The sequence below is a fragment of the Camelina sativa genome, chromosome 19 (genome assembly GCF_030686135.1).
Source record: "Camelina sativa cultivar CO46 ecotype springtype chromosome 19, ASM3068613v1".
NCBI classification, from domain to species: Eukaryota; Viridiplantae; Streptophyta; class Magnoliopsida; order Brassicales; family Brassicaceae; genus Camelina; species Camelina sativa.
This window is the reverse complement of record NC_141898.1, coordinates 24,883,366-24,902,102: the sequence shown is the minus strand read 5'-3', so window position 1 is coordinate 24,902,102 and position 18,737 is coordinate 24,883,366. Positions and strand designations below refer to the sequence as shown.

The window sequence follows — 18,737 nt, the reverse complement described above, 5'->3', positions numbered from 1 at the left end:
TGTTCCACGTTAAAGGTTATCAATCAACTGGTAGCCTGGAGATTATCTATAAAAATACATGAATTATACTCTATGGCCAAGAATCTGAAAGATTAACATGAAAGCGATAAAGCAAATACATCATGCAACCATACGATCGTACCGACGCAACACAAATTTATCATATTTTAACTATAAAAATCTAAATAATTCTTATCAACATAATTGATAAATATATGTAAATAACAACTTCTTAACTAAAGAAAACAAATATAAATGAAGTTCCATACCAGTTCCTTAGTGTTGTAAACATGGTAATGTTCTAATATTTTTATCTTACAAAGTTAACAAATGCACTTCATATTGTAGGCAACAAAAATATTAGTATATTGAAAATATGGTTTGTATTACAAAAATAAACATGAAAAAAAAAATCAATATTTTCATTCTTTGGATACTATCTATAAAAATAATTATAAGATATGGTTTACAATTTTTATTTCTAAAACCTGATGAAAAATATTTTAAAAACAATGAAAATGCACCCCAAAAAATATTTAATTATAAAATAAAAGAATGTGATGCCAAAAGTATTGAAAATATAATTAGTTTGCATTAGAAGCAGCAATAAATTTGGAAAGGCAATAAAGATTGTAAAAAACTACTTACACAAAAATAAATGATAGCAAACAATAATCATATAATTATTCTGTTGGGTTTAAATTGTTAATAGATATATTAATTTGGTTGAAATAGAAAACAAAAAGGAGGCCATAATTATGTTCCATATAATGTTAATTATATGATGTAATTGTATCATATATATAATATCCATTCACCCCTTGAAACGACCCGATCCGTTTTTTTTTAATAATAAATAATAATAATAATAATAATAATAATAATATATAAACTACAACTAGTGGTCCCATACCCACTAGTCACCTAACCACAATCACAACCAAACAGCGGAATAACAAATACCAATATCCAAAACAATATCCAATAATCCAAACAACAATAATCATAGAACCAGCAACCTAGCAATGTTCTAATGGCCCAACTCTAACAACCTAGCAACCTAGCAATGCCAGACAACATCCAATCGAGTCCCTAGAACATCCTCCTCTTCATTGTCTTGATTCCACGATCACACTTTGCCTTTACCTGCACCACAAATACAAATTGCAATGCATGAGTATTTTATAAACACTCAGTAATGCAATCCTCCCATCTATTGGGCTATACACACAAGCAATAGAGACATCTCTAACCATTAACCAACAATCAACAACCGACAAATAACAAACCAGGACTCTGCATCGACCGACACCAACATGCATCAACCGACACCACATGGGGATGCATCGACCGACACTCGCACTGCATCGACCGACGCATGCTCGACATAACACGAAAACCCTAAGTTTTGCGCGTCGTCCTCGCACTTGCATCGACCGACGCACAAAGTGCATCGACCGATGAATCATGCCGAGCATCGTGTTCCCCGAAGCTTCTCGCCGGATCTTTGTTCCTGCAACCCCAAAACTCGATCCCAAGCCACAAGAAAGGTTCCTAACGTCCCAAATAACCATCTAACAAGCCTAACAATACACAAACAAGCAGATCAGAGAAGCTCTAGCTTAGATAAGCCATTGTCCTGTACTTACCTTTGCCAAGACGAATCTGAACCTTAAACCAACAAGAAAACACTTCCAGGAAGCTCCTACAACGATCCCAGCTACAGATCTCTACAGGAACAGCTTCAAATCTCCAGATATCACCAAGAACACTCAAGAACACTTAGGGAACTTTTTTCTCTTTCTTTTTCTCTCAAAAGCGGCCAAAACCCGACTAATGAGACAAAATTCGTGTTAAGGGTTTTTCCTAACCCAAAACGCAGCGTTTAACTTAACTCGTCCACAGAAAACTGAACCTGCATCGACCGATGCAATCCCCTAAACCGGATTTCGGTTCGCGGATGTTACACCCCTTAAAATATATTTCATTTTAAACAAAAAAATAACACAAATCCCGCACCTAGCGCGGAGTATTTGAATATCTATATATATATAGTGCAGTTTCCTAACTCCTGATGCTGCCACCTCAGCATACCCCTCTTTTTAATAAGTCCATATTTTCGAAATAAGCCCATATTTTTGACATTACCCACTAAACAGTTATTATTTATTTCTATCACATTTCTGTAAAAGCCCAATTCATTTTCCCAATTTTGCGACATTACCCACCTAAGCCATGTTTTTTTGGCCCGCGGAATAAAACCTCTTTCCACGATACTCCACAGCGCCGTCGTCTGTTGTGGACCTGAAGCGTCCCTGCCCTTCTCATTCTTTCATCAGGGTTCACCTAATGGTTATCTTTTAAATAAATGTTCTCCACTCCTCCACACCCTTTCGCTATCTTCTCTCTCTTCCATCTCCAGTGTAACGTTTTTCTCTATTACTGTAATTCATCCCGTTCAATGCTCGCTCTTTCAATTCAAGACCCACTACTCTATCTTTAATTGGTGTAAGTCCTATATAATGTCTTCTCCTCCAATTTCATGCTTCATATATTTTTTTTCGTCTCTTTAATTTCTCCTCACTAACATAGATTCCCCGGCTGTTTCATTCAAAAATCTCAAAGCTGGATGCCTTCACCAACAGATCGTCGGAAGAATGCTTCGTCACTAGCCTGATCGCAATGTCAAAAAAGGAGGCCAACTCATGGGCATCGACTTCCTATTCATTGATGAGAAGGTTGTTTCCATCTTAACTAAACTTTTCATTTATTCGTTTTTTACAACTCTATCTAATTTGAAGTTTTTCTCTAAAGTTGTGTCATCTAAGGGTCGATCAATGTGACCCACCTTTCAAAATTCGAAAACTCGCTACGTGATGGGGCAATATATATTGTGTCCGACTTTGAAGTCGCAAGAAGCAACTCCCGTTTTAAGCTAACAGATTCCCCCTTTTCAATACGCTTCACACCAACCACTGACAACACTTCACAAATCAATCACCAAAGACAAAGAAGCAAAGAGATGAGCACACCTTTAATAAACTAAAGAGATTCAAAAATAGGAATGCCACAATCTGATAACCGTAACACTAAATTATATGAAAAAGAAAACTGAGCCAACAAAAAAACAACTCGGACTTTATAAAATTACAGCAAGATAAATAAGAAATTAATTTTTCCCAAAACACAACTCACATCGAATCGAAAAATCACTCAGAGGACAAACGGAAAAAAAAAAATACAACTAAGAACACAAAACAACTCACAACTTAATTAGGAAATCTAAGGAAGCCATCACATTTTCATATAAACAAATTTGCAACCCAATTCACATTTACCTTTAACGAAATCAACAGGGGGATAACCAGTTATCCCCCTACAGATGCGAAGCGAGTGGGAATCAACCAAATACGCAAACCCCCAAAAAAAATGAATATTCGAGAGAAAACGATTACGAAAGAGATGACTGAAAAAATGATTACGAGCATCAAAGAAATAAGTTCAATACTCATATTGTCCTCTAGATCGCAAGCATTGCTCTTTTCCTATCCGTTCACGAGGACATCAAATTTTGAAAAAGAACAAATTCATTCCAACCTCAACAACATACAAATAATGATCCAATAGACCAACACATTATAAACCTTATAGAGAAATTGGGTCCGACTGAAACAAAGAAAAATAGCCCAAAAAAAGAAATGTAAGTTATTGATTTTATTCATTTTTCTTAATAACATTCACAACATTTTTCACTCTAAACACTAAAACATTGACAAAAAAAAAACTACTCCAACAGTTTACAAAATACATATGAAAATATTAAATAACAATCCAACCACAAAATGACAAATAATAATAAATTAATTACAACTAACAACTACAGCCAAACAACAACTTCAACTACACAATATTAACTTCTAATTATAATTTTTTTAAAAAGCATTAAAAACATACAAGATGATCTCAATTTTAAAAAAATAAACAGCAAACTAAATTATACTTGCTGCAAAACCTATTTTTATATAAAATAACCAACAAAACAACATAAGCAACTAAAATCAAATAAAAAAACAAACGTAAATATGAATTATGTAACCAAAAAATAATATACATAACAAACCCCGGAATACATCTTAATCTAACTACCGCGCGTAGCGCGGTTCAATTACTAGTTTTACTATAAAATAACATATGTCACTTTTTAAAAATACCATTTCATATTGTCTATTTTCAAAAATACTTTTTTTCTATGTATAAAATGACTAAATTCTAAGCCTTAAGCTCAAAATACTAAACCTTAACCCCTCAAAACTATATAATAAATAATAAATAGAGAGCCAAATCTTTAAAAAAATATAAAAATGAATTCAATATATGGTAGTTGTGTAAAAGAAGATAAAACTGAAAATGTTCAAAAAAATGGGTTATTTTTTAAAAATGTATCTCAAAAAGAGTATTTCTAACAAATTAACAAACGATGTTAACATAAATTATGAAATTTAATTTATGTTGTAACGGATAATTAAATCGTTAAATTGTTACACATTATGTAATTTAAATTCATCTTTTATTTGGCATAAGTTCATAATTTTTTTTAAAACCTCAACAAATATTCATAATTTATTTGGAAAGTCAAATAAAATTTAGATATTTAATCTACCACAAATAAAACTCATACTTTTTCTCACCATTTTTAACAAATTCATAATTTTTTTTTTTTACATTTTGTACTATTAAAAAACTTATGAGTTTTTAGTTTTTATAGGCCAATCACCTTCGCGTAACCGTCCACACCAGTTACGTACCCCATATAAATATGAATTGAGAATTTGTGCGCTACGAACATATATAGATACTATATATATAAAGTATGATGTGAATGAACCTAGTATTTCCGTCTGAAATATCAAATGAAGAAAAAGTACTTATTCATTAAACATTTTTTTTTTGGTGAATAGTACTTATTCATTAAACTAGTTATGCTCTGAGTTTTCTAAAATCTATTAAATTATATCTTGTCTTTGATTTTGATTTTGGTTAGGGCAGATGGCAATTGTGATAGCTGAGGAATATGTAAAGAGAGAGGTGAAGATACTACAAGCTATATTATTACATGTTATTGAGAGGCTCTCATGGGGTTCCATTGATGTTCTTATGATAAAAGAAAAAAATTAGGTTTGTAATACCAAATATCCAAATTACTTTCTGTATTTTCTAATTAATATATATATATATATATATATATATATACATATGTGACGTTATAATTTATAGAAAATGTATACGACAAGTAAAATTTCTTCACTTTCTAGATTGAAGAAAGAACAACAACTTTTTTCCCACTTTCAAAAACATATTAATAAATCAGTCCCAAAGTTTTGGCACTTTAACCATTTGCTATTAAAAAAAAAATTATCACAGAAACTTTCTCATAACCCACACAATGAACAAATCACGACAAATGATCTTAACATAAATCAAGACCCTAAAATTCTTTAAATGCTCAAGACTTTTTGTTCTTGTTTTTGTTTTTGGCAGTGCATTCGACTGGCAAACCCTTAGAAAACCGTTTCTTGTCCTTACAATAATTGTAAACCATGAACTTCTTCTGGACCCATCTAAGAACTTTTTGGCTTGAAGAATCCATCCCTCTCTGCGAAAACCACTCACTAGTGCTGCTCGAAGAAGAAGACTTCGAGCCACCAGGGCTACAAGGGGTAGTGGCCGTGGTTCCATTATCAGTGGACCAGGCACAAGCATTCTCGGAGTTGTAGTTCTTGAAAGAGGCTATAAATGGTCCCTGTGACCAGTTCGTCTTGACAAGGCCTCCCCTCGTGGCCCAATCGTCAGCGTTCCATAGACTACCATACATTCTCATGGCTTGACTCTTTGGATAAGCCACACCCATTGCTTCCAAATTCTTGAATTCTCTAATTGGCTTCCCATCAACATAGAACCTATTAAGAATTTACAAATATTCCCCATTAATGAGATATTATTATAATGTTGTGATTAGTTTTTGTTACGTACGTCTCTATATTTTATTAATTCTATCGTTTAGAAATATAATTGAAATTGCTTTCTGTTTTTTTTAAAGCTGGCAAAAATAATAATAAAAATAATAATTTGATTGAAGAAGTATATTTCAATTTTCAATATGTAAAATTTGTCTTACTATTATTTAAAAAATAAAAGTTATGAATCTGGTGATTTACGATCAATGCAGCTTGATTCGGAAAATCCAGTTCACTTTTCAGTTCGATTTCTAGAAAAATATTATAGTTCACATCACTTAGTGAACTTGTCAAGTTATCATTGGGATTGTGGTATATAAGCTTACACTATGTGACTCGGATTCCACAGAATAGAATAGTTGTGGAACTCAGCTGTAGGATCGAACCAAAGGTAGAACTGTTGCTCTCTATCACCTTGGCCTTGAGTGTAAACATTAGTGTGAACAATGTATGGATCTCCACTAACATTCCCCAAAAACTCGAAATCTATTTCATCCCATGTTAAGCCTTGAGACTTTAACTACACACCAAAAGAACCCCCAAAAAAATCAAACATTCAATATAACATAAGGTAATAGATTTATATGTATGTGTAGCTAATAACGAAGAATTAACTTACGTAGAAGGTGGTCACGGTCCCGGCAGAATTCCCCGGGACAAGTTTGATCTGCATATCGACTTTTCCGTACAAATACTCGGCTTTCGATTGAAACCCCGATCCCGAAGATTGGTCGAGAGAGAGATTTAGAAGAGTACCATTGTTTACAATATTTCCTCTACCATCACCCCAGGTTATGTCAATGTCTTGGTTGAAATCTTTAGCGTGTACAACAAGCAATATGTTCAAACCAACAAAAAGAGATATTGAAATAACCAAAAGTGTATGAGAAACCATTTTAAGTTTTATGGTTTGCCACTTAGGGGAAGTATCTCTTCTTGAAGGTTTTAGGTGGGTTTAAGGATTTGAGTTTGAGACTCTCAAGACTGCTATTGATTGGTGGGGGTATTTATAGAGCATATATAATGTGGTTTTGATTCCTTAAAGATTAATAATTAATTAATTTTTTCAGTCTTTATGTTTACTTTAGTTTTCTTAAAGAAAAAGGTGAGTTTTAGTGTGGGTATAATGTGAGAAGCGATAACAGCCTGGAGAGCATACACCAAAACTATAGTGCGATAATGTGTTGCATCCCTATAATCTTAGCCAGCCCAACTTAAACGTTTCCTCTTTTAATATATCGATGGATTTGAAAAAGAAAATTCAACTTTTTGGACGGTACCATTTCATCATAAAAAGTATTTATTATTGGCAGAGGTGCAAATGGGGGCTAACAAAATAACCATTTTAATAAAATAATTAAAACGAAAATGAAAAAATATGTGTTTAGTTATTATAGGTTTTAGTTGAATAATTTAAAGCCCATTCTTATTGGGTCTTACGTTAGTGCCGAGCCCATGATGATTAGGCTTCCAAATCCACCACCGCCCTAAACTTTGATTGGTTAGGTCGACCTTTCCAGAGATCTTGATTGAGTCTGTCTGTGCGATTTGTGTATTCTCTGGAAATATCTTTCTCCGTCCGATCATTATCATGGATAGCTCAAAACCTTTTGATTCCATTCCGGATGATCTCCTCATCAAGATACTGTCGAAATTGCCTGCAAAATCATTAGCTAGGTGTCGCTGCGTGTCGAAGCGATGGAAGTCCTCGGCTCTAATGAGATCTGGATTCCACCGTGATGACTTCACCGACTTGTTTCTTACGGTCGACGACTCTTAATTGGGGTACAACAACTACAAGACGGTGAGTGGAGCTTTTACTCAACTCCTCTGCCTCAGAATTCATATGAGAAGTCGTCTTCTCCCGTAGTAGCCGCCACCGAGTTTCATACCAAGTTCTCCAAAGGCACAAGCGAATACAATTGTAGCTATGCCTCTGGATTGATCTATTTCGATAAGATGTGTATCCCAAGGGAAGATAAAGATGTAAAGCATGTGATATTGAACCCTCTCACAGGACAGTGTCCGATCTTACCTCAACTTAGAGGTGGTGTTTCGCATAGCTTTTCGTATAGCTATTTAGGGTTTGATCCGATTGGCAAGGAATTCAAGGTACTGTTCATGACTACTCGTGAATTTATAGCTTCTAGTGGTACAAATCACTATATCTTGACACTGGGAACTGGGGAATTGAAGTGGAGGAAGATCCAATGTCCTTTTACACATGAGCCTCTATGGGATAGGGTTTGCATCAATGGGGTTTTATATTACTTAGCTCTAGGTTTAATGGATGGTCTCATGTGATAGTTTGCTTCGATGTTAGATCTGAGAAATTCAAGCTCGTTGACCCAAATTGCAGTTCAGCTTACGGTTATGAACGCCGTTTCGATGGGATGATAAACTATAAGGGGAAACTATGTGGGATCTATTTGGATTATGGTTATGATGGTGGATTCCCCATTCAGTTGAGTATGAAGGTTCTAGAGAAGCGGGAATGGTCCAGCTATGTCTACTCTTTGTCGGCTGATCAGAGTGAAGTTGTTAAGGTAAAAAAGAATCTATCCGTTGTTGGGATGACTTCTTCTGGTGAAATTGTTTTGTCGACGAATTCTGCGTCTAGTCCTTTTTATGTTTTCTACTTCAATCCGGAAAGAAACACTCTCCAAGTTGTTGAAATGCAAGGTATTGGAGATAACTGTGATTGGAGATACGCCTATGTAGAGGATATTAGTGTTACTGATGATGCAATGCAACTGAAGTCAACCCCTTTACAACTAGGCCGTAACATTGTTCCCGAGAGGCCAGAACCACAACGACGTAGGCATACAACGACGTTGTCTGCTAAACCACAACAACGCCGAGATACGTCTCTTGACCTCTCCAAGTCTTCTCAATCAATTACTGTTCCCAAGAGGCAAGAACAACAACGGCGTAGGGATACGTCTCCTGACCTCTCCAAGTCTCCCCAATCTGTGAAGAACAAGGAGCAGAACGGGTGCGGATCATCATCAGCTAACCTGCTCTATCGCTCTGTTAGCTTATTAGCTATTTTATGTTTTGGTACACTTAGCTATGTTATTCTTGTCCAAAGAAAATAAAAATAGTGTAGCTCTGTCATTCCACTGGCTTAGCTAAAGAAGCCTAAAATTGTCATTGTTCCCCCTGTGTCTCCTCTTTGGCTCTAAATTTGTCTGATCCAAAAACTTTTAAACAATGAGACTAATATGGCATCATCATTTCTCATTATCATTTCAGTTTGGTCAAATTCATCAATCAAAATATGTTCCCTTCTTTTCTCACTATCTATTCTCACTCGGAGTTATCAATTTACACAGCACAAACAAAACAAGTCTTGAAATTCTCTATAGCTACTGTTACCTTTTTTTCCCCCGGGGAGCTGAGCTGAACGCAAACAAATCTCCTCTTCTCTACTACTCTCACCGGAACAAAAAAACTTTCTACCCTCCTCCGACGTCGTTAGATACAACACAAACACACACATACACATACAAATGATACAAACTCTCATACCAACTGAAATGTGACTCTAATATGGCATCATCAACATCATGTCACCGCTGCCACTCGCGGTTGACAATGGGCGTTTCCTAGGATCAGGGAGTTCGAGAATGATGAGGAAATATGACCGTTCTGATTCTCGGATGAATTGAACCTCACCGTTCATTAACTTTAATATCTTTCGACATACGCTTAGACCTAAACCTTCAGGGCTTGTCCACCTGCTGCTGTGGAACATGTCTCGGACCAGCTCTGGAGGCAGACCTTCACCTGGACACGCCATTCTGAAAACAACAAATAAAGACATAACAGAGAAAACCAAAACAATGAAACCCAAGTTTTACACTTCTGAGCTGGTTTTCATCAAGTTGAAAACATTACATTCTGTGTCTGCTAATTTCTAGGCTTATGGTTCTGTCTAGAAGTTCCCGAGTCAGACTTAACCAAACCAAAGCTGCCACCTAAATAACCAATCCAAAAATCAAAACGATCTATATCCGAGGAAAACAATAACCAAAACAGAGTTAAATTTTTACAAAAATGAATTGCTTAAAACCTCAGTTTCTTTAAAACGCCTAACCAAATTCATATTTTTCATGTACCTAAAAATATGGAACCGAAAAAACCGGATTGCACAATTATGGTTATGGATATGAGAAGACAACAGCGGGAACAATGAAATGTACCTGTATTCTGTGCGGATAGTGGCGAATCCATTAGCCATTTGCTTTGAAACTTGGCTTAAATGGATCTCCACCCACTCTTGAGATGGTGCATACCGGATTATACTCAGCAGAAACTCAGACAGGAGTTGTTGAATCCTTATCTGGTCTCCATAAACAGCTACTGATTTGATCTCTTCTGGAATGTCACGGATCAGCTGAAGACCTCTGTCCCTTAATAAGAACATCGCTTGGCTTACAATCGCGTTTATGACACTTCCGAGGAAAAATTCCGCTCCCTTTAGCTCAAACGAACTGATAAAATGGAATAACAAAATTTGGGATTTGGTCACGTTTACTGAAGTAAACAAAAGTATAAGTAAACAAAAGTATTCTAGATAATTCTAATTAAACTCACCCGTCTTCAATGCTTTCAAGATCCATGTCACCGACGATCCTTGAGATCTGTTTCTCACAAGAAACACTTGTTTCAAGGAACTGCTTTTGATCCTCGTTCAAGTCCGTGGCCTCCAACAATGAGTTCGCGAAACGCATACCGCTCAAAGGATTCTTTATCACCTGACAAATATAAGCTAACTCTTTCGCCTTTGTGAAACACTCTGTGTCCTGCCTCCGTTGGACTGCTAAAGCTTGTTGCAGCTCAGGACTTGGGATCTGCAAGAAACAGAAAGCCCCAATAACCTTTCCGTCGAGGCTAACCCGTTTGTTTGCAGTCAATAGAGCCTGAACAAACTTCCCATTGCGGTCAAAAAACGGGAAAGGGAACTTATCCGTGTCTTGGCCACCAATCGAATTATGCAATACAATCATGAACTTGGTTAAAGCATCAGGACCCTTTAGCCTGCAACAGCTCCCAAACACTTCCCCAACGAGCATTTTCCCAATCACTTCACTGCGGGACCAACCCGTAAGCTTTTCCATCGCAGTGTTCCATTCCAGGCAGCAAGTGTTCTCGTCAGCAGCAAATATTGGCGGGATTAGCGGGTTTGGGCTATGGACAATAGCCTTGTAATCTCCTTGTATGTTGATGAACTTATCCATTACGATTTTCTGACCAGTAACGTCTTGTGCAACAAAACAGACGCCTACAATGTTGTTTAAGTAGTCCTTGCTGGAACACGCATTCACAACCACAAAAACCGCTTTGCCTTGAAGTTCAGGGCTGAAAGTTTTCAGCTTAACCTCCACATTCTTCTCCTCGTCCCCTGCATTGATTGCCAAATGCAACGAAATAATCAAATACTCGTGAATTGTATATACACCGCAGATACAACATAGTTGGAGAACTGAATATACCTCTCAAAGCACGAGAAAGAAGCTTACTGACAGTTTCTTCATTCTCTTTGTATATTAGATCAGAAACCAGAGACTTCCCCATAGCTTCTTCAACTGAGAGACCTGTCAGTTCTGCAATCTTAGCGTTCCATCCATTGATGCAGCCTCCGGCATCCACAGCGAATATAGGAACAGTTGCGGTCTCGATGAGCCTAACCATCTCTCTTGCAACTGCACCTAACTCATCAATCCCTTGCTCTCCTGCCATATCTTTATATGGCTGAACCGCACCATCCACAGTTTTAGAGTTCATAGCCGCCTCAGATTCTTTAAAAGAGTCTCTCAGAATAAGCTGGAGAGAGTGAATCGCATCCATTTCCGCAGTTTCCCATGGCTGACTCCGGCTCTTAACAACTTCAAGAAAAGCTTTAAAGGATGAACGAGGATGCATACGTTGCCCATCATCTTTATCCTCGGGATGATGCTTAGCGCCTCCCCATTTGATTTCTTTCGCAGTGTGAGATCGAAACCAGAAAAGAAAGTCTCTTTTTGTGATATATGCAACTGCCATGCCGCACACAGCATCCCCTAAGGCAGCTGCACCAGGATACCCGGCATCGCCTAAACTATCAGTACTTAATCCAGTTGAATCCGCGTGATTCGCAAGCAACCACTCCACAACATCTCTTATCTGAACTTCACTAGGAGCAACACCCAACGGGTAATACTTGCCGTGGTAAAGAAATGCTGCACCATCACATTTCACCAAGTCCATGATACTAGGACTCTGTGTAACAATTCCAGCAGGCGAGTCACGCAGAAGCATATCGCACAACAGAGTCTGCGTTCTCAAAACACGTTTCTCTGACATCTGCAGAGCTAGCTGCAATTCCATGTTCAACTGTAAACCGAAAGCCTGCATCAGAAACTCACAAGCATACCTTAGCGGAAAGGGTATGCAGCGAGAAGAAGTGTGATGGCAAACAACTAAACCCCAAAGCCTCATTGAGCTTCTCCCACTAGCTGCATTGCTCCCATCTTCATCATTCCCATTAATTATAACCGCCATAGCTAAAGACGCAATAGACCCCATGTTAGCCATATACTGAGAGTGACAACCATGAGGAGCCCTAAGAGTAGAGCCAACCAAGCACATAGATTGAGTCAGCCTATCGTCCTGCACCACAAGAACCGGCGTGGCATGACAATCCACAATCATTCGGACACGGTTCTGCTTAAACAAGAAACGTGACGCTTGAGGAATATCAGTAGCTGGATAATGCAGTCCAATATAAGGCTCCAAATCGTCTCGCTTACTCTCAGCAACAACTTCACCATGCTCATCTTCATGAAACTTATAAACCATAACACGATCATAACCAGTCAAGTCCCTCACGCTCTCAACAACAGTGTCACACAAAAGCTTAATATCTCCACCGGGAAGAGACTGCAACTGCGAAATAGCACGAACCGCGAGTTTCTGAGACTGAACGGCACCAGCAATAGAAAGCGCCGGATCTTCAGTTCTAGCTGGCTCTAAATCAATCACAACACCAACATCAATCCTATGGAGAATGGCGTAAAACGGTTTACCAGTATACTTGGAATGGATCCAAACCGGATTCAACAAGGTGATCTCCCGAGCCACGAAAGCACGCCCGAGTAGGATCGAGCTGGAGGAAGTGAACAAAGACCTCACGTCAGTCCCCATGGCTAGAATCTCAGGCTTCTCAAGACTAGGAACAGACTGAGGCATGAGCCCCAGCATTTCCCTAGCGTTTTGGCTGTAACCGATGATACCGAAGCTCGATTCGTCGACGGCGATCATGCATCCGAAAGGCTGAATGTAACCTCCTCGCTGGATTCGGGAGAGATAAGCGGTGATCTGCTGCTCAGGCACGGAGGAACCGTACGTCGTCGTTTTGAGTGATTGAGAGTAGTCGAAGGATTTGCCTGATCCGCCGGATTGCTCGAAGACGGCGTGGAGCCTCGCGTCGACGGTGTACTGTTGAATCGCTTTGCTCATTGAGGATTCTTGTGGTCTGAGGGATTTCGTCCCAGAAGATTGAGCTTGTTCTCCTCTCCGTTTGTTGTTATTATTATTAGCAGTGTGATGACTTGACGACGCTGCTCCGCCGCCAGTACCTCCGGAAACCATACTGAGAGAGAGAGAGAGAGAGAGAGGAGAATTAAGAAAAAATATCGGAATTAAGGGATTTAAAAGTGAATCATTTGAGAGAGAATCTAAATCTATAATATACTCTTTGTGTGTTTGCTGAGAATTGAAACCGAGAGATGAATTTTGTCGAGAAATTGGGTGAGATTAAATTGGGATGGGAGAGAGAGAGAGATATATGATGATAAGTGACGAAAACTAATCCTGAAAAGTTAGTGTTACTGATACCAAAGTCAAGTACTAGTAGAGATATTTTAATGGTCCGTCCAAGTCATGTGAGATGATAATATAGATTGCGGTATAAATAAAAATTAACGGATAGGAAGAAGAATGGTACGTAGGTAGATATGATTTTCAAATAATTAAAAAAATATTACAATAGATATCGATTATAATTAATATTTAACTGTATAGGAAAAATGGTAGGTCAATGATGTAAAATTATATTAAATTGTCATATAAATATCGATCTGAAAATCGAAAGTTTGAATAAATATATATAAAGTGATATGAAAGTTTTAGTGTAAAAATATATATATAATGATTAGTATATTAATCGTCATGTGGTAGTTTAACTTTTTATAAGTTTGAATATTTTATAAACTTTAAAATCTATCAGTAATAATAATATTCAAATGTTTAAAATTTATTACATTTATATACTAAATGGTTCTACTAAATTATTAAATTAACTTTTTTTTTTTTTGGATATTTGTTAAGTTGTGCTTCATATTCACTCATTTAAATTTGTATTTAGTTTGATATTATTTTAGTTCATTGTTGCAAATTTACAGTAGATGTGAGACTTTTAATACACTTTTTTTTCGAAAATTAAGTAATATATGTTTGTTTAAAATAATCTGAATCAAAATATATGCACAAAATAGATTTTTTTTTTGGTATTATGTGATAATTCAAAGTAAGTAAAAAAATTCACACAAAAAATAATTAGGGAATCATAGTTTTAGTTTGTAAAAAAACTTCTAAGTACTTAGATTTTTAATTGTGTAACATTATAGAAATATTTTTAGGTGTATTTGATTATATAAATAGTAGATAATTAATTGTAAAAATTGTTTAGATACATGTATTTTTCTATTATATATTTACCTTTAACGAGGTTTTAATTTTTGATTAATATTTTACTAAAACAAAAACTTTTTCTTAATATTTTTTTTTAAAAAAGAAAAATTCTTTCGAAAATATTAGTATAGATATATGAATAATTAAAGAGAATTTGTTAGAAATGCACTTTTTGAGATACCTTTTTCAAAAATAATTTTTTGAATATTTGCATTTTTGCCATTTTTTACACAAATACAATATGTTAAATTAATTTTTAGAATTTTTTTTTAGGTTTGGATTCTCTATTTTACATTTAGGGTATAGTTTCTTGAGAGTAATGTTTAGTATTTGGAGTTTAGACCTTTATTTTTGTATTTCATACATTTTTTTGATTGGTAATTTTATCAAAATACTATATTTCATATTACAAAAATAGAAAATTACAGATTTTACCAATTAAATTACAAGAATCAAAATCTGAAAAAAAAAATTTGAGTGATACAAATGTATGGGTTTACCAACCAAAAAATAATGTGTGTCTGAGAAAATCATAATATTTGTCTATTATATATTATTGTTTTTTTATTTTTTTTTGCAGCGAATTTTTCAAAATGATCACTAAAAGTTTGCTATTTATCAATTTAAAGTTTTAAACCAGAGCAATTTTTGGTTTTGTCGTTTAACGTGAGGGAGAAAGATATGGACCAAACTCTATAATACCCTTGCAATCAAAAGTTTATTCATCAATACCCTTTTGTGGTCTAAGTACCCTTTGACAAAGGTTGACCAACATATGGACCAACATATATCCCTAAATCAAAAAGAAAAACATGTGGACCCCATCAATTTTTCTCCAGCAATCGGGTTCCTTCTCTCTCCCCTCTCTCTCCCGATCTCGTCCCCGCTCCCCCATTGTTGCTCCTCTCCCCTTTCCAATCGATACAAATCGAGTCCATAGAAATCGATTTGATTCCAAACGAAAGCAAAAGATTGAGATTGAAGCAAACAGCAAAGCAAAGCAGAAGATTCAGGTGATATTCTTACATTTATTTACCAATGCAATTAGGGTTCTTGAGGTTCATCCTAAAGCAATTAGGATATATACCTTGAATGCTCATTCAATTTATTCTCATTTGTATTAGTGTCGAAATGGGTCGCATACTAAGTGGATTGTAACACTTCATTCGAACTGAATCGTAAAAATATTCCAAAATAAATAGTGATTTTGTGGAGTCGATGTAGTACAACTGGTAGACTAGGTATAACTGATACGGGTACAACTGGTAATAGTTTGGTACAACTTAAACGGGTACAACTGATACAATTTTGGTACAACTTGGTAATACTATTTACACGACAGAGGTTCCAATGTGAGTTTTTTATTTTATTTCAGGCACAATGAATAATAATCGTCGGATAATCATCGTTTTTGATTACGGGGGATATTATGCAACAAGGGAAAATGAACTAAGATGGATTTCAAGAGAAAAAGTTCATCAATCTCTTAGAATGGAGACATCTATTGAAGAGGTCAGTTATTCTGCATTGGTGCAGAAAATATGCAGAAAGACGAAGGTTGATGAAACTATGACTGAGCTGAAATTGAGTTACGTTCCCGAATCAGTGCATCCTAAGAGACCGATAGACATACATGATGATGATGATCTGATGTGTTATTTGGAAATGAATCCAGATCAATTCCAAGTTTTGCATGTGGAAGTCGTGAATGATGTTGAAATAAATCAGGGGGATGAGCAAAGTCGAGGGACTGTAGGTTGTTCACTTAATGAGGAGTTGATTTCAAGTAGTAGAGCAACATATGAGAACACAATGTATGAAGGTGAGCCGTCTGAACGTTTTGAGATGATGGAGAATAGTGATGGGAACATGGTTCTTTATCAAGAACAGTCTGAAGAACGAGTAATAGCAGATAACTGTGATATGATTGAAGGTTCTGAGGTCACACCAGTTGTAAATCGTGAATGGGAAGATGGTTTGGATTTGACTTTACGTCAAGAATTTGAAAGCATGCAAGCAGTTAAAGATTTAGTTGAAAAAGCTGCACACAAGAACTGTTTTGAGTTTGTTATTGTGAAGTCGGATACTATGTTGTTTGTGGTTAAATGCTGTGAATTTAAAAGGGGTTGCAAGTGGTCTTTACGAGCTGCGAGGAATGGGAATTCAGACAGTTTCTCGGTCAGAACTTACAACAAGACGCATACGTGCTTGAGGTCAGATACAAGTACAATGAGGAGAAAAAGGAGAGGCACACCACATTTAGTTGCATCAGTTTTGCGTGAAGATTACCCATGTTTGATAGACACTCCAACTCCCAAAAATCTCATCCCTTTGGTTCAATCAAGAGTTGGTGTTAAAGTGTCTTACTCGACCGCAAATAGAGGAAAAAAACTAGCTGCATATGATCTTCGCGGTACTCCAGAGGATAGTTTTAAGTTGGTGCATTGTTATATGCACATGCTGCAGACAATGAACCCAGGTACAATTTCATTTGTTGAATTGGATGAAGCACAGAGGTTTAAGTACTTGTTCTTCGCCTTGGGAGCGTGCATTGAAGGCTTCAAAGCTATGAGAAAGATGATCATTGTTGATGCAACAAGTATTAAAAATGTCTATGGTGGAGTACTAATCGTGGCTACAGCTCAAGATCCGGATCATCACCATTATCCGATTGCATTTGGTGTAGTTGATGGTGAGAAAGATACAAGTTGGACCTGGTTTTTCAGCAAATTGAAATCAGTTGTACCAGATTATCCTGAACTGGTCTTCTGTTCTGATAGAAATCAAAGCCTAATCAAGTCAATAAATACGGTGTACCCGTTATCTCATCATGTGTATTGTATTTATCATTTGTCCCAGAATGTTAAATTGAGCTGCAAAAACGTGAACAGGGATTTAGTTGCGACGAAGTTCATGGAATGTGCTAAGGCTTACACAGAGCCTGAGTTTGAGAAACTCTATGCTGATTTTATCATAAGGTATCCAGCTGCAAGTACTTATCTTGATAATCATGTAGGACAGAACAAATGGGCTCGATGTTATTTTCCAGGAGCTAGATACAACATAGACACCACTAATACGGTTGAATCTATCAATGGTGTCTTTCGATTTGCAAGGGCATACCCGTTATTACCAATGATTGATGCGATTGTTAGTAACGTGGCTGAATGGTTTAACAAATACAGGAAGATATCCTTAGAGACTCCAAAAGAGCAGAAACTAGTCCTTTTGTTGAGACACTGATGCACACAAGGTGTTCTGAAGCAAAGCTCTTACCAGTGACTGAACTAAACAGCTATTTTCTGGAATACAGCGTGACTGGAGTTGATGGTAGTAGTTATGTGATTGATCTGAGAAGAAAACGTGCTACTGTAAACAATTTGATATTGACAGATATCCGTGTGTGCATGCAATTGCTGCTGCGATGGAAGCAGCAAGGAACGCTGGTAATGAGATCCAACTGCATGACTTGTGCAGTAAGTACTATTGGATGGAGCAGTGGGCATTGGGGTATTCGAGGACGATATATCCAGTTCCTATCATGTCTATGTGGATGGTCCCTGACGATGTACGTGCTAAGATTGTTCTTCCTAAGTTTTATGTCACAAAAAGAGGAAGAAAACCAACAAAAAGGATTCCATCAGCCGGAGAACATGGACGCAGGAAGAAGAAGAAAAATTCGAGTAGGAGCTGGTTTGATAGTGAGGGTTCTCGGACTTAGTTTCTTATTTGGAGAACTTAGTAAAACTTGTTTTTTCCTCGGTACAACTATTGTCATTTGTGTGTGTTTGTTTTTGTGGATTATCTTGATAGACATGTTTGCTTATCTTTATGGGAAAACTTATTTCAGTTAAATTGTGATTATCTTCCTTAGGTTAGTTGAAAAAAATAATTATATATATTATTTATAATTAAAAATTGTAATTAAAATTTTATAATTAAAAATAATTAAAAAAAATATGATATTTGTTAACAACAAAAATATTA

General features: G+C 36.4%; 2 protein-coding genes and 2 pseudogenes across 4 annotated transcripts; 2 read left to right on the top strand and 2 right to left on the bottom strand.

Annotated features, from left to right (window-relative positions):
- Positions 1 to 5,282: 5,282 nt before the first annotated feature.
- Positions 5,283 to 7,006, bottom strand: LOC104767249 (putative xyloglucan endotransglucosylase/hydrolase protein 21). Its single transcript, XM_010491299.2, has 3 exons — positions 6,634 to 7,006; positions 6,341 to 6,534; positions 5,283 to 5,957 (listed from the first exon to the last, which is right to left on the bottom strand). The coding sequence occupies exons 1-3, from the start codon at positions 6,907 to 6,909 to the stop codon at positions 5,504 to 5,506; spliced, it is 924 nt and encodes a 307-aa protein (XP_010489601.1). The 5' UTR covers positions 6,910 to 7,006; the 3' UTR covers positions 5,283 to 5,503.
- Positions 7,007 to 7,520: 514 nt separating this feature from the next.
- Positions 7,521 to 9,263, top strand: LOC104768228 (putative F-box protein At1g30930 pseudogene; annotated as a pseudogene). The gene has a single exon (XR_015591554.1). The product of XR_015591554.1 is annotated as a putative F-box protein At1g30930 pseudogene (transcript).
- Positions 9,240 to 13,942, bottom strand: LOC104767248 (phytochrome B). 2 transcript variants are annotated; one of them, XR_015591553.1, is made up of 6 exons: positions 13,753 to 13,940; positions 11,513 to 13,650; positions 10,614 to 11,421; positions 10,220 to 10,510; positions 9,915 to 9,994; positions 9,240 to 9,817 (listed from the first exon to the last, which is right to left on the bottom strand). XR_015591553.1 is itself a non-coding variant. In XM_010491297.3 (5 exons), the coding sequence occupies exons 2-5, from the start codon at positions 13,647 to 13,649 to the stop codon at positions 9,562 to 9,564; spliced, it is 3,492 nt and encodes a 1,163-aa protein (XP_010489599.2). In that variant the 5' UTR covers position 13,650; positions 13,753 to 13,942; the 3' UTR covers positions 9,240 to 9,561. The 2 variants fall into 2 exon arrangements, 1 of the variants encoding a protein (XP_010489599.2); XM_010491297.3 differs by lacking the exon at positions 9,915 to 9,994 and having other exon boundaries at positions 13,753 to 13,942.
- A 2,349-nt stretch (positions 13,943 to 16,291) lies between these two features.
- Positions 16,292 to 18,492, top strand: LOC104768226 (protein FAR-RED IMPAIRED RESPONSE 1-like; annotated as a pseudogene).
- Positions 18,493 to 18,737: the final 245 nt, after the last annotated feature.